The sequence below is a fragment of the Xylaria bambusicola genome (genome assembly GCF_022495145.1).
Source record: "Xylaria bambusicola strain CBS 139988 unplaced genomic scaffold F5B22scaffold_66, whole genome shotgun sequence".
NCBI classification, from domain to species: Eukaryota; Fungi; Ascomycota; class Sordariomycetes; order Xylariales; family Xylariaceae; genus Xylaria; species Xylaria bambusicola.
The window spans coordinates 137,017-152,827 of NW_025953619.1; the positions used below are offsets into that span (position 1 = coordinate 137,017).

Consider the following 15,811-nt stretch of genomic DNA (forward strand, 5'->3'; position numbering starts at 1 on the left):
CATTTAAATTTAAGTAACTTTAACTTTAATGCTAGGTTATTAAATTAAGAAATAAATTAATAAATGTTAAAACTTAGTTTAAAGTAAAACTTATTTAAAGCATTTTATACTTAAGCAGCTTAATTTAGGTTATAATAAGCTATTTTTAACGTTTATACTATTTTAGCTAAATTATTATATAGTTAAATAATAAAATAGAAGTAAATTTTAATTACTTTTTTAATATTTTCCTTTAAGAAGGATATAATATAATATATTTAGCTTTTTTTAATATAGTATATTATTACGTCTTTTTTAAGTTTATTAGTTAGCTTTTTTAACTAATTGTTAAATAAGTTTTTATTTTTAAAAAAGGTGCCCGGATTAGTTTTATAAGTTTTAACCTTTTTTATATATTTTAAGTTTAGGTTAATAAGGTTACCTATAGGGCTAATTGTTTTAAAGATAGTTTATATAGCTATATTAATTAGCTTAAAGTTAACTTTACCGAAGGCACTTTTAACTATACTTTTTTATAGCGTTAGGGTTAGGCTACCTTTTTCCATTTAGGCTTAGAAGGCGGTAATTTATTCTTATAATTATTGGATTAGGGTAGCTTAATCGGCAGCGCTTATTTTATTTGCTGGTTAGGGTAGTTTTATTAGTCCTTTATTTAAACTAAGGTTTAATAGTAGAAGCGTTATATTTTCCGGTTTAGGGTTTAAGAAGTTTTAAAAGTTATTTTTAAATTTAATATTAATTTCTTCTTCCTTAATAGAAAGGATAGGGTTTTAGGTCGATTGTTTATTAGCTATAGGAATGTTAAGTGCTATATATAATAATAATTATTAGGATTATTTTAGGTTATTTATTTTGATTAGGGTCTTTTTAGTTTTAGGAGGTATAGGGTCTGATTTTATTAATTGGGTTTATTATAAGGTTGTATTCGTTTATCGTTAGGTATAGGATGTAATAATGGAGGGGGGAAAGGTTTAATTTATAAATCGCAGATAATAACGATTAGATATAGGTAACGTATTTATATAGCATTTATTAACGAGAAGGAGGAGCTTAGAATAGTATTATAATTAGGGGTTTAAGGTATAGCTATATTAATGCTATAAATAAAGATTTTAAGCTAAGGAAAAAAGGAAGGAAAGATAAAACTAAAATATAAGCGTATATAGAGATATATGTGTACCAATAGCTATTGTGGGTTATATGACCTTATTGGCACGTATTTTGCATATCTTTATAGTATCCTTCTATAGTGTGCACAGTGTTCCGGTACAGTATATGTCTGATACGTTCGTCACATTATTTATTTAAAAAATATAATACATCTCCCACTTAACCTGGCCACCCAATTAACCTAGCCACCCCACCAGCCCATATAAAAAACGTCGGTGCGCTAATCACGTAATAATTGAATAACTTTACGGATATTGGTCGTATAAAATGATAAAATATACCATTAGATTCGTAATAAGAAGGGCTATCCAACGGTACTCTCCATTAATTTATACGACTTATATTCGTGGAGTTATTAAGCAATACGCTAAAGTAAGCGCTAAAATAATCCTTACCTAGCAGCCTTTTAGCGTATTGCTTAATATCTCGCCCAATAAATTTTATAAAAAATAGTAAAAAATACCGCTAGATTCCTTATTAAATAACGGATCTAATGGTACTAATTATTAAATTATAGGACTAATATTAGTTAAGTTATTCCAAATTAAAACATTGGACTTTTATATAGGTTAAGGGGGTGGCCAGCTCAATTGGGTGGCCAGGTCAAGTGGGAGATGCATTAATTAAAAATTAAAAATAATAAAGGAAATTATAAAATAGGGATAAAATATTAATAAAATATAATTAATATATTAATTTATATAAATTATAATATTTATTATATTAAATATAATAGGTTAAAGAAATATTACCTTTAAATATATATATAAAGTAAAATAATATTATTTTTTTAAATAATATTACCCTTTTTATAATATATATAAAAGTTAATTTAAAAGTAATAAAAATAAAACTTTTTACCTATAAAAATAAATATATATATTAATATAATAATAATAATAATAAATAAATAAAAATAAGAAAAGGTATAAATAAGATATTTAAAAAAAAACCTTTTTTAAAAAATTAAAAATAAAGTTAAACGTTATAATTATAAAAAGGTAATAAAATAAATATAAAAAAGGAAGAAGGAAAAATAAAGAAATATATAAGGTAAATAATTAATTATTATAGTAAAAAATTCTACTATAAGGTTATAGGATATTATTATACTACCTTAAAAAGGAATATAGTTTAAAATAAATAATATAATATATATATTATATAACTATATTATAAATAGATTTAAATTTATATAATTAAGGTTAATTATATTTAAAAGAGGGGAGTATTATTATGGAATTAAAGAAGCTTAATTTCTAATATATAGTATGGATTAAGGAATATTGTATATAACGCTAGGAAAGGGAATAAGGGGCGAAAATTAGAACTTCCCTCTTTGTGCAATAATAGAACAAATACATGAAACCATAGCTGGGCAGTACTGTGACAGGTTCCTTATGGAGAAACTCAATATCGAGATGGCTCAAAGCGAAATAGCGTTAACGGACAGCGCTTCACCTCAGATATTCACCCGATTCATACCACGAGCTAGCTCATCAATCTCATTCGCACGTTGAACGCCCTCCACAGACTGATGATTTGCGCCTCCGACAGGAGACCCGCACTCAGGACATCGAGCCTGCTCCATAGGCATACCGCACTCACCAATCGTGAATGGGTGCCCGTTGACACAGTTATACCAATGTCCCGTTCCTGAAAATTCCCTGGACATGGCTTTGTAGACGGCTCGCATCTCCTCCGCCGACACCTTTGTGTAAAAGACCGCATCACGCAGCATCTTCTCGGCCCCTTCTACATCGGGTTCGAGCACATGAGTGGAAGGATACTTGTTTAGAAGTTCCTTTGCCGTAGTAATGTGAGTCGTAGCTTGTGATTTCAACTGCTCGCGAATGTCGGAGGTAGTGCCGTCCGAGGCTGAGTCCCCTGCCGGCTCGGGGGGCTCGGGTGCAAGGGTGCGTGCAAACGCGCAGAACTTGGCGAAGTAAATGTGACCTTCGACCTGTTCGCGAGGGTAATGGGCTAACTTAGCCATGCCAATCAAATTCTCGCATTCTTTCAGTTGTTGTGATAGATTCAGGTTGATCTCTGGCCGGAGGGGAATGAGTGGTAGGCGAACCGTCATGAAGTCGGTGAAGACGGCGATTTCGCATTTCAGTAGCAACCCTATAGCCTGCAGCACTCCTTTTACCTGAAGCGCAGACTCATCAAAGGTGAAGGCACTGGTGGTTCGTCGTTGTTTTATAGCGTGCTGGACATGATTTGCAACGCGCTGTAGAGGTTGTTCTTCTCTACGGACTTGGCGGATGAATCCGCTGATATGAGTCCATAACCGTACCGCGTCTTTGTATCTGGAATGGCCGACCCAACTATTCACAAGTTCCAATTGCTGAAGACGCCCTTTGGAGATGACCAGCTTGGTTGGAGGACCTTGATGTCGTTGTACTGTAGGCGCTGGGGTTTCTGCGAGTGCCATTTGCACATCCACGAGCTGGTCAGCTAACTGCAAGAAGCCACTGTTTGACCAAGTAATGAATTTCTTTGTTGCTTCATCGAGCATGGCACGACGAATGATTTTGCCATATCGGGCGATATTGCGTAAGGAGCCTCGGCAAGAAGGGCATGTTTTCACTTCGTCCATCGAGAACGGTGCAGAACTAGTACACAGCGCGATGGGGCATGAGTCAAGATCAGGAGACATCTCATAATGAGCCTTCAGGTCCATTATGCCATCCATATTGGTCATAGTGAAAAAGTGACCACAGTCGGGGAAGATACATGGGTCTTCGTCGAGGTCAACCTGGTGATACTGTGTGCCCATGATGAAGTCAACAACGCTAGACTTAATGTCATCTGTGCCACAGACTTGACAATACTTCGTATTAGGGCATGATTCGCCGCAGAGTGAGGGGCCTTGGGAGAGGTTAGTCATTGGTAGCATAGGGATCTCCATATCACAAGCATATGGTGTTTAGGTTTGCAGTCGACTTACATTGATGGCCACAAGTGAGAATTTGCTCACATCTTTTAGAGCAGGGAATCCAATCACAAGGCGCCGCACATGGCATCGTGCATTTCTGATGTGGGCAAGATGATGAGCAGTCTTTCTCGGCACAGGGCACACAAGGCTCTTGGCACTGTTTACCACATTTTGAGTGACTGCAGCGCACTTCGCAGGGCCTGGGGCATGGCGGACACTTGTTCTCACCATGGCAAGCCTTCAAACAGGCGTGAGAGCAAGCGGTGTACGCGCGATTGCAAGGTTGTCGACAGGTCTCGTGGTGTTCACCCGCTATGCTCCCATCTTTTCTATCCTTACAACGATGACACTGACTACGACAAGAATGTCCACAAGGTTGGGGGTCGCCGCAGAGGCTTGTACATCTGTAGCTTGCTGAGGTCACGTCGGTATGACAGAAGACGCTGACCGTATGGTTACAGCCAGGCACAGTCTTGGTAACTTGCATTCGACAAATGATAGAGGATGGCTCTTGAACTTGCCAGCAGTAAGCTCTCGTCACCTGGTGCCCACAAGGTAGGGAGGTGCTGGGGTTCTCGATTATTTCTCTGCACTTAGGCTCGCAGGTATCTCCACAATACAGTTTACAGGGGTGATCACAGCCTTGCTTTGGCCGTGGGCATGGCTCCAGACATTTAACAGCATTGTGAAGAACCTGAGAGTGGCATCGATTAATGCAGGCATGCCCACAAGCCAGTCTTCGGTCGCACTGCCGACAACAACCTCCCTCAGGAGCAAATTGAAGAAAGTGATCGGGCGTTGAGGCTTCAATGAGCTGGTCAGGGTGTCGAGGACACTGAAGTTGCAAAGCAGGTCCGATATTGTTCTCATTTCGGAGCATCGAGATAACTTGTGACCACATAGAGACACGTTCGTAAGTATCCGCATTGCCTATTAGATACATCCCGTGCTTGGCCCGCGAGAGGAGCACGTTGATGCGATTGCTAGTACTCAAGAATCCGCAGCGTCGCTCTGGATTGCTTCGGACGAGGGAGATAACAACAACCTTTGCTTCCTCACCCTGGAAGTTGTCAACAGTCGCAAGACGAATGCTTTTCAGTAGCGTTGTCCGAGTGCTTGTACTGGGCGGAAGAACAGGAGAACCCTCATCTTCTTCAACCTTGCTTGCATCCAGCGCCGCTAGGTCTTCAAGATCCCTCTCACCAAAAGATATCTGTAGTAAATTTTGCATTACTCGTCGAAGGCGATGAAGCTGTCCGAGGTAAGGAGTAATAACAGCAATTTCATCCGGGGCATAGGTGCCTTGCCGAACGAGATGCTGAACAAGGGCTACAGTCATCTCGATTTCGAAAGAGTTCGTATGTGATGTAGAGGTAGGATCTTGATTCTGGGCTCGATCTTCTAGAACTGTATGATGAAGCCAGAATAGACGTTTCTTCATACCTATGATCTCGGGATATTTAGAAACCGCCTCACCATCCACTAATGCCGGATATAGGGTGTGTCGAACAAGGTTGGATATGCTAGGGTGCATACGGCGCTGAGTCTGGAGAGTATCACGAGGGAGCTGTTGCTCTTCATCTCGTGACGGACTTACTAAGCGCTCAAATAACGATACATCCAATGAATATTGGACACCACGAGGATTTGCCGAGCTCAGGTCATAGTTCTGAATCTGTGGCCGGAGCTGTAGCTGATCGCCAATAAGGATGCAGTGTTCGATTGATGGAAGTAACGCGGTGAGATTATGCGCTTCTAGCACCTCACCAGCCTCTTCGCCTAATGATAGATGTTAGTGTATTCCATCCGCCTCCTAAGTCACGAATTATTCATTATAATGGACCAAGTAGCTAATGTGCTCAGTATAGGAAGTAGGGCATAGGATAGTCTGATGATTGCCATTCCCGAAATCGGTAACTAACGGGCTAGAATGACAAGCAGGCATCTCAGGGGTCAAGGTATCAAAAGGAAGATATGGATGTGTACTTACACAGCAGTACTTTACATCTTAACCTTCGGAGGAGATTCAGATTTCTGGCCAGGCCAGTGGTTGTAACTCCGACCACATTTGCTGATGATAAGCATCGTAGATCAACCTCTTGATAGATGTGGTCGCGTTTTTCCTTTGTTTTTACATAATCTCGGTGCTCGAAGACAACACTTCGAATGATCTGGTTTCGGATCTGCCTTTGCCAGTAGTGATACAAGTTCTGGCGTTCTGTATGAGTCATGGTCCAAAGGTCTGCTGCGAACAATTGTTCAACTTGGCGCCCAACACGGGTCTCCTTAACGGCTTTGCCATGGCGTAGCCACTTGTCAACGCGTTTATGAGAATTGCGCTGAACTTCCTGAAATCCCTCTTCATCCACCAATTTTCCAAATAAGGCTTCATGGTGTGAAGGGTGATGCTCCGCCAGATATTCTTGAAGGGCTTGTTGGCCAAGACAGTGTTCAAGTTGTAGCAACGAACGCGATGCACTTGAATCGAGCGTCACCAATGCATCCCTCGCTTCCCACAAGGCGGCCTTCTCTGATTTTGTACGTTCGGCGGACCTAGCCACAACTCGGAGATTGACTTTTTCAAGCCGGTCAGACTTTGAGCGCGAGCCAATCCGAACGATTTGCTTTACTCCATCGTCTAGTAGATGTTCAAGCAATTGGTCTAGGGCATGGTTCGTCTAAGATGATGATGTGTTAGATACTAGCGAGGAAGATGATGGAATCACCTGTCTGAGGCTGCTTACATAACAAACACATAGTATCGGACCCAGATCCCCTCGTTCCTTGTTTGCAAGAAGAACCTTGATAATCTTTTCGCCAGTGTAGCTCTTGCCGGTCCCAGGAGGCCCTTGGATCAGTGCGAGACCTCGCAGCAGGCTGTTAATAAGAGCCAAAGACTGGGTTTCGTCTAGTGTCGAGTGTTTCATAAGGGTTCTATGATTCAGATACTGGTCGTGGGAAAGCCTGAGCTTGGTGCCGTCTGTTACCAAACATTCAAGGTCAAAGTAAAAACCGGCTTTTGTGGCGTAGTGCGGAGGTGGAATATCGACCATCCCTGTCTTCTGATTTCCAGGTGCAATTAAGTCGATAAATGGCACATGAGGGACTTTGGACATACGTTGGAGTGCCACGAGAGTGTGCTGAAATGCGGCCAGTAGCACACCAGGGAACTCAACAAGATATTTTGGGTGATTCGGTCCAACATTCCGGTACCAGCGAAGGGCCTGCTGAATGTTATTGTCTTTGAGCTCCGCAATGTTGAGATGAACAAATGAAAACTCGTTATCTTCTGCTAGGGAAAGCTTTTGCTGATCTGATGTCTCTTGCGTAGTATCATTAACTCGACGCCCGTTCAATTTCTGGTCGGAGGTTATGATGGTAGTTTCGGCGACAACGCAGAACAGAACTGAGCCATCGCCGCTGATCACACATACAAGTGCACCCGGCTGTAGTCGTTTGGATTGTGTCCACCATTCCTGACGTTTCTGATAGGTGGCACCTCTTGGTTGTGGAAAACGCACTGACAAATCCAGGCCGCTTAATTGGTCAAAGGAAGCATCAACAATCTCCGCGCCTGGATACATGTACGTAAATAAGCTTCGTCGCTCATCGCCTTTCAACTTCTGATTGGGATGTCGCATTATCTCTAGCACGCCACGTACTGCATCCCGCAACTGGCCTACCGTGTCTTCTCGCAATAGTCGAAACTCTCGATCAAGGCGCCCAACAATACCAGGAAGGTGAAACGACGAAGGGTCGTTGGTCGGTAGGTACTCTGCTCTGGTCGAGACAACTTCATCATTGGTGGGAAGGATACTGATATCTGTGATCCTAGCATGGTCATTGTCATGACGAGCACCTGCTGCACAAAGGCGACCAGGAAAATCCTTGGGTAGAGTGAACTTGGCGCGTGATTCAGAGGTTTGGGGCGTGTGGGATTGGAATGATGGCAGCTTATCCCCAACTCCAAGGCGGGAATGGATATAGCCAATCCATTTCTTCGACTGCATCATGGAATACTGGTCAGACGTGACTTCCAAGCCCTTCAATGACGACTCCATCTCCTCGGACACCACCTTGAAATACTCATCTATGATATTGTTCGTATTGCAGTCAACCATCTTGCAGAGAACTGCTAGACAAGTCTCAATAATGACTGGTTTTGAAGTAGGTGAGGTATTGCTGGTTGAGATGCTTGTGAGAGCACTTGATTTAACAAGATCAATGACAAAATTGAACACAATTCTCATTCGCTTGCCACCAATGCCTTGTATAAAGTTGTAGATAGTAGCCACTTGCTGCTCAAGCACTGCAGAATCGACCACGCGATGGTGTGTGATGATAGTAAAAAGGGGTTGCAACAGCTTAAACCAAACATCTTGTTTTGCATAGCCAGCGGTAGCAATGGCAAGGTGGTTCTCAATAAGCAAGCGAATGTACGCAAGACCATCCTCACTGGCAAGAAGTTTGATGGTTTCCTGAGAGGCACCTAGATCCCCGTCAATGAGCTTGACAGCTAGCTCGAAGAAGCGATCACATGTACTGCGGTTAGGAGAGAAGCGTCCTTGGCGAAGAAGCCGTTTCCATTCTCTGAGATCATCTTCGTCTTTTCTGCTTGAACTCCGCATCTGCGATGGAGCTGACGGACCCCCATGCTGACCTGCTGCCGAACTGCTCAGGTCATGAGAGAACTTGCAGCGAGCGCCAAAAGTGCACCGGTTTCTCTTGAACTGAAAGCAAGGTTGCTTTGCGGGGCGGGGGTTACTCATCTTGCTTAGCCTCGAGAATTCAAAGTCTGGGTGTATTATTGAGGAAGTCAAAATCTGGCGTATAATATTGATCTCGCAAAGAAAAATCTAACCGCCAAAGTTGTTGTTAGGTGTATCGAGGCAAAGCAAAAGGTAGATGTTGTCAACAGAAAGACGCGTGCTCGCAGATGCGAAGTCTGCGGGGTCAGTGTTACACAGAGCTGCAAGGCAACCGTAAGGCTGCGAGACAACGAAGGAGGTCTTCAAGATAAAGCGGCGGTCTGCCTGTAAAAAGGGTAGAGAAAAAAAACCAAAACTTATGGGCTTGTCTGTATCGCGTGTCTGACGTAGTCTAAGTTGCTCAGGTCCTCCAAATGAAAGTCCCAGATCAAAGAGGCATGACAACGTGGCAAACATAAAGTCGCTGAGGAAACAAAGACAACAAGAGGTATATCTAGCTGGAGATAGGTGCCACGCACCACTGCATTAGCTGCATGCCAAACGTGAGACCAACAAGCGCGTCCTTAAAATGATAAAGGAAAGATGTAGCTGGCTGGAGCAAACCATGCATTGATCTCATGATTTGTCACATGCGAATGTGCATGTGGGTTCAGTTATGCAAACACATAATCCGGAAGCGTGAATGAAATTGATTCCAGCAATACATTACTCCAGCAACGGCTTCAATCCAAACCCTCACATACACCCCTCATTCCCCTTCGGAGATAAGGGGTAACTCGACGCAGTGAAGGTAAAGATGACGGCTGTAGCATCCGAGCCTATCAAACACCATAGAGATTATCGGGGAACCGAAACGTTATTGGCGCAAATAGAATATGCAGACGGCCATCTGATAAATGGGATGCTGTTCCGTGTGCACAAAGAACCGTGGTAGCTAGATCGCCTTGGGTGAGACTAACTTACTTTCTTCTCAAATTCATTTTCTGAAACAGCTGGACAATCTCTCATTGTAGCTGAAAAAGGCTCGACTGGTGAGCAAACAGCTCAACAAGTGAAGTGAGATGCAGGAGCCCAAGTTCCAGTCTCGGGCTGCAGCGCCAACCTTTCATATATGCGCTTGCCCGTTGCAATGCAAACGGGTATGCTAACTTTCAGTCAGGAAAGCCTATCTCCAACATACTGCAATCGTTACCCAATGACCCTAGGATACGTTGTATCAGGTTCTTTTCGGCGCTAGTTGCGGCCGACAGACGTAGCAAAATGCGACAAATGAAATACGACGAATAAGACCTGACGAGTCATAGCAGATGGTTTCTTGAAAATTACAGTAGTTGAGAATGCCCGCAGGGAGGTGAAGAGTCAGTGGAAGTCAACCGATACCACTTTCAGTGCCGATCAGTCGAGGTCTATTCAGATGATCTAGAAGTCCAAGTTATGTAAGGCTAGCTATGAAGATTATCTTATTGATAGACGATGTCCGAAATAAGATTCTGCCGCCTCGTATCCAGTACTCCGTGACATATGTCCATGCACAAGTCTGTACCACATGCATTACGTCAATCTTTACGTGCCACTCTAGGCGCTTTCAACCATATCTCAAGTTGGATAGGCCACGCTCATTACGTTCTCTTATCTATTCGAGAGACAAGGGTAATAATTACAATTATGTACCAAGCCTGTCTCTGAAAGTCTCAGTACACAACACTAGAAAGTGAATAGAAACTATTAGTATTACATATAGCGTAACTCAGATGATATCACAGGTAATCGCGTGAGGCGCGAAGGTCGCGACAACGGACACACCTTGGTATATGTAACACGAAAAATATAGCCTTTCAGCTGGAGGATCCTGTGTGATATAAGAACTTTATCTGAAGGATTGTGGTAATACAGCTCCTCCTGGCTTTCCGCGCTTTTCGCTTTGGCTGAAATAATGAATTCATCGTTACCTAATTATCCAACACATTCATTGACCAGCTGACCCAGTGGCTGGCACCGGTGAGACTTCTCGATCCTGTCTTCGATTTGGTATGCCTTGTCCGACACGCCACCTCTATGGGGCCATGATATCATTCATTATGCGTAAAGAATAATGAATCTTCACTGGATGGTTCCAAATAGTCGGCTGAGTACTTAACAGTCTATTTGATGAGCTAGTAGAGACCAGTATGTAACTGCTCACAATAATACTGATACTTGGTCGGACAGTGATAGCCATGAAGGTTGGGTTGGGCTTCAGGGTATAATAATCAACAGAGTAACTGTCTTAAGTCGGACATGTATATATATTGGCCGCCCTCCCCAGCACTCTCTAAACTGAAGTCAGTGGAAACCTCATCACGGCACTTAAAACCATCTGATATACACTAACAAGATGAAATTTCATGCACCAGTCGTTGCCGCTTACCTTGGAGCTGCATGGGCATTGTCATCACACATAGAAAAGCGATACTATGTACCATGCCCCCAATACGGGAACAAATATGCACAGTGTTGCGGAGTCAAGCTGCTTCAAGAAGGTTTATATGCAGCGTAAGTTGTCTTATAACGCCTATGTATTTCCTAGCTACATTTGTTTCAAGCTGAGCTAACGTATCCCGAACAGCTGTGGTCCTGGTAAGAGCACTGTAAACAGGGTGCATATTTGAAGATAAAGTACTGATTCTTTCAGGTCCTGAAAACCCCGCAAGTTTGGACGATTTCCAGGCGGCCTGTGGTGGCGCATATGCTGTATGCTGCGTGGTAGAAAATGTAAGCTTTTTCCATAGCATCACATCAGACCCCAGTTAATCTTTGTGATCACATAGCCGGTGCACGAAGGAAGGATCTGCTTGCCCGCAACCGGGTAAGCGGTAGTGGCAAATTGCTGGACATAGATCAATGCGACCCCTCTCAGATATTCATGTAATACCGTCTCATTATGTTGAGGATCGCTGCTCGTATCCTATTTCATTAGGATTGTCACTCCTTACAGGTAGCAGATTTACAATTAGCTAGTTCATGTTATAACGTAAGACATGCTGTAGGGGTAGCAGCATCTTAATGGTTTCACCAAAGAGTTATCTCTATTTCCGACCCCGTCTACCCATGTGATTCTTTTTTATTCATCAATAGATGTGTATTTACACTTCCATTCAACTATGCTTTAGTTTCAGCGAGTAATCCAGGTTGATATGTTATTGTCACATCACGTTAATCCTCAATCCACGTGAGGCCTTACAATTGGAATGATGTTACAATAAGTTGACCACTCGTCCCTATAACTCCTTGCATGAAATTCTCATAATGGAGTTGAGAAAGTGATCAAATAGAAGCAGGGTCGTAATAAAAATCACCCTCAGCAGGTCTCTAGAATCTATGGTGGGTGCTTAGCCAGCTACGCAGCGTAAACCGTGTGCAGCGGCGAAGAGTGCTCCAAAGCATCAGTGTTTGTGTTGCACATACGATGTCCCATTTTGAATTATTCTTCTTGTCACGGTCTACATATTTCATACTCCATCGTGGTGTTTTCTTATCTTGAAACTCAGGGTTGGTTTGTTTATGACCAAAAGCAACAATACCTTGGCCGAATACGTCTCTGGGCGTATTACTTACTCTAGATAACTAGGCAGCTACCCCGCGTTTCAGGTTTCGCCCACAGGTTGCTAGCCTCAACAGCATCTTGGCGAATTTGGGGCCGCCAGGATGCTAAATCCTACTAGTTTCGAAGGATTGAATCTGAGCTGGGTTATGGAGCTACTGTGTAGTCCAAGATTTAAAAGGACAGGAAGATACTGATTATCTGAGTAATCTCTACTACCTCATTTATAATGCTTGACCCAATCCTATAGCTACCAGCATTCCGGTACCATTATTTTATTTACCATTAATGGTTTCAAAGATCACTGATACCTAGCGATCATCACCTATTTTGATCTGCTAGACGTGAACTGTATGTTTGAGAGACGATATCTCGAGTTGGTGGTGTCAAGGGGTAGGTCGTATTGTAAGGTCACGGCGAATCCTACGAAAATCGTCACGGCCGATGCACTTGCGCTTATTGGTCTCATCTCGGATTTGCAATATAACCTAAAACTCTAGGTAGCTAAAATTCTTGTTCTCATTGGCCATATAAGGGAAACCTTGAGACCACTTTATCTAGACACAGCCTCATCAGCCACTACAACGGTTGCAAAAGGAGCCGTTCCGAAATCCTTCAAACACACTTTTACTTCGTCGCAGATAGTTCTGGCTTCTTCATTTTCTCTTTCGCTTCATATCTCATACCGGTAGCCACTTATACAGGCTTGATTAACCAAATATGTCGTCCAATAGGAAAACTTCACAAGATCGCAGTAATAGTTTAATAGCATCCGTTACGCAAAACCTACCCCTTACCACCGTGTTCATTCCACCGACAGAATGCATAACGCCATTTATCACCATTCCGGATGCCGGGTGCGATGACATTACATGTTTTGCTTTATTTATGCCCTCATTAGAAATAGACAGCTCCACAGGAGGCGCGCACTTACAATGCTTGCCAAGCTTTGCAACAGACAGCGATTTCAATGAGAGCCCAATCTTTACGTACTCTCCCGGACTGCTCTGCCCATCAGGTATGACCACGGCCTCAAGCCAATCCGATACTGCAGTTTGCTGTCCAAGGTGTGTCGGCACGTTTTCCCAGTCTGATGATTCCTTGAGTTCTAATACGAATGCGCAGCGGCTTGACATGCACAGACATAGGCACCAATGACAAAAGCTACAAATGCACGGCTACATTGACAACGGGGATCTTTGGCCAGGGCGGATGGGGAGAAAACCCTGATATAGGATACATTTCCTCAACGACCGTTCTTTCACGCAATTTTCATCAGATCATCTTCGCACAGGCTACCCCAGTCATTCTTGTGCGCCAAAACACAGACAACAATGATACCAGCAGCATCAGCAGCGACCCAGCTAGCAGCCGTGATTTGATTAATTCCTCCGCTGTGACTACGGGGTCGACTACAGCACAGCCGCGACCTACCAACACATCCATCCATCAGTCAGGCTCAAATACTGCAGCCATCGTTGGCGGAGTTGTCGGTGCTGTTGCAATCATCTTGCTTATTGCTTTAGCATACTTCTTTCTAGCTCGATATCGCCGAAGGAAACACCAGATACATACTATGCCATCGAATGACGCTAATCTAGCGCAAGAATATCCAAGCGACGGAGCTGGGGGGTTCTGGGGTCTGAAGCCGGAGCTAGATCCTACAGCGACGCGATCAGAGCTGGAGGGCACGACTGTCGATCACCAAGGCCCAGGGATATATGTTGTGAAACCAGAACTCGAGGGCACAATCGGGAGAAATCGACTATTAGGTGTGTTTGTGAAAGGAAAGGCCGAATTGGAGGGCAACGGGACCAAATAAACATTTGGATTATTATTCCGTTCTAATACGCTTCGAAGGGTGTCGCTTATCCTCCTTCTCCTCCTCGACGATCACTTCAATCCGTGGCTGCTTGTGGCTTTCCTCGTGTGACCCATTTGCTCTTGTCTCTTCTAAATAGGCTTCTCGAGTATTGCTAAAGTGAGCCTTTCTAGGATACTCCTTTTCGATATTTGTGGAAATCGGTGTTTCTTCATGTGATGTCTGAATGGGAAGATGCGCAAACAGTGGCGTCGGCGTCGGAAATGGGCTTGTTTCTGGTGACTTGTTTCTGGGTGCCGTCTTAGGTGCTATCTGGCCAGTCTCTCCACCACCCTCGCTGTCGATAGTAGCATAATTCTCCTCGGCACTGTCACTAATTTCGTCACTGATACCATCTTCACTGGAACACACTTCATGGAAGGCTTTCTCCCAGGCTTTCATCTTGGCAGAATATTTCTCCCTTATTTCGGGAGGAGTGTGTCTTGCAGGCCATTCATCAGCAGCTGAGCCGTATTTACTCCGTCGAAGATATCCTTGGATTTTAAGCTTTGATAGAGATCTAGTAATTTCTGCAATAAATCTTTGATGATAAGCTACTTCGAGAACTGGGGTGTTCGGTCGAGTAATGAGATGTATGCCTTGCGTGGCGACAACGTCAGAGGGTTTCCGAGACAGCTAGTCTACTGTTAATAAACAAAGCCCCGCCAAGGTTAAAGAGGTTTTAACGTGTAAACTGACGATTTCCAATCGATCAACCATGATGATCATAACGTTGTGCTTATGATGGAATATTATTTGGAAGTTGGCTGTTTCGTGGAAGCTTAGGCCTAGACACTGCGGTTCAGGGTGAATGCGCGAGTATCGATATCCGCTACGCGGTCTCATTGTTATTGTTTAGATGTGACTCGGAAAGTTGGATATAACTAAGACTTTTATCTGATTGGCTATCCTCTCTCCTGCTCCTCCCTGGCTACTCAAGTACCGGTATGTACATTAGCTGATTGGGCAGGTTCACAACCACGTCCATGCCTCCGTTACAGTGATCTGTTGCATGCCTCGATTGTATCCTCAATTCCTACATGCATATATAGTACTTCTTGCACATGATAATATCAATATTAGTAACAGCGATTGGGCACGCTAATGTGCACTTCCAGGTATCCTTGCAGCTGTCCTTGCCATAGGTAGCTCCGGAGCCGCTATTTCAAAACACGGTGCCGCACTTTCTTAATCATCATCATGATCGCTGACTTTCATGTCTTGACTGACTATCTTCTTCTAAATCAATACCGTCTCACCCCATTGCTTGATTATCTACCCTTGTCAAGAGTAGTACATGTAATCCCGTTGATTAAGTAGAAGGTTAAGTTACAGTACGCCTTGCGGCAGGATGGAGGGTCCTTTATACATTCCAGTATGTGGATCGCCAAGTATCATCGCTTTACACTTCTGACAACCCTCTCTTTTGAACCGCTCCAATGCCCGCTTCTCGGTCGCTCAATTGGTTACTCTCGGTACATACAAGTAGACAACGACTCGACCCGCTTTCCTGAAATGTCCTCTACATACCATACCCTACACACGATTCG

The 15,811-nt window shown here is 43.3% G+C and overlaps 3 protein-coding genes across 3 annotated transcripts; 1 reads left to right on the top strand and 2 right to left on the bottom strand.

Moving 5' to 3' along the window:
* Nucleotides 1–2,408: 2,408 nt before the first annotated feature.
* F5B22DRAFT_626229 (uncharacterized protein) lies at nucleotides 2,409–9,492 on the bottom strand. Its single transcript, XM_047976232.1, has 4 exons — nucleotides 6,856–9,492; nucleotides 6,102–6,789; nucleotides 4,124–5,890; nucleotides 2,409–4,044 (listed from the first exon to the last, which is right to left on the bottom strand). Exons 1-4 carry the CDS (start codon nucleotides 8,878–8,880, stop codon nucleotides 2,633–2,635), a joined length of 5,892 nt encoding a protein of 1,963 aa, XP_047826120.1. The 5' UTR covers nucleotides 8,881–9,492; the 3' UTR covers nucleotides 2,409–2,632.
* Nucleotides 9,493–12,995: 3,503 nt separating this feature from the next.
* F5B22DRAFT_626230 (uncharacterized protein) lies at nucleotides 12,996–14,839 on the top strand. The gene is made up of 2 exons (XM_047976233.1): nucleotides 12,996–13,467; nucleotides 13,526–14,839. The coding sequence occupies exons 1-2, from the start codon at nucleotides 13,121–13,123 to the stop codon at nucleotides 14,220–14,222; spliced, it is 1,044 nt and encodes a 347-aa protein (XP_047826121.1). The 5' UTR covers nucleotides 12,996–13,120; the 3' UTR covers nucleotides 14,223–14,839.
* On the bottom strand, nucleotides 14,299–15,107 carry F5B22DRAFT_651299 (uncharacterized protein; the record flags this gene model as incomplete). The annotated part of the gene is made up of 3 exons (XM_047979443.1): nucleotides 14,299–14,353; nucleotides 14,467–14,897; nucleotides 14,961–15,107. 3 exons carry the CDS (start codon nucleotides 15,105–15,107, stop codon nucleotides 14,299–14,301), a joined length of 633 nt encoding a protein of 210 aa, XP_047826122.1.
* Nucleotides 15,108–15,811: the final 704 nt, after the last annotated feature.

Coding starts and splice junctions, on each gene's coding strand:
- F5B22DRAFT_626229 (XM_047976232.1), bottom strand. CDS start 8,880: ATGAGTAACCCCCGCCCCGCAAAGCAACCTTGCTTTCAGTTCAAGAGA. Junction 6,790..6,855: donor CGATACTATGTGTTTGTTAT/GTAAGCAGCCTC, acceptor TCATCATCTTAG/ACGAACCATGCCCTAGACCA. Junction 4,045..4,123: donor TCTCACTTGTGGCCATCAAT/GTAAGTCGACTG, acceptor ACCTCTCCCAAG/GCCCCTCACTCTGCGGCGAA.
- F5B22DRAFT_626230 (XM_047976233.1), top strand. CDS start 13,121: ATGTCGTCCAATAGGAAAACTTCACAAGATCGCAGTAATAGTTTAATA. Junction 13,468..13,525: donor ACTGCAGTTTGCTGTCCAAG/GTGTGTCGGCAC, acceptor ACGAATGCGCAG/CGGCTTGACATGCACAGACA.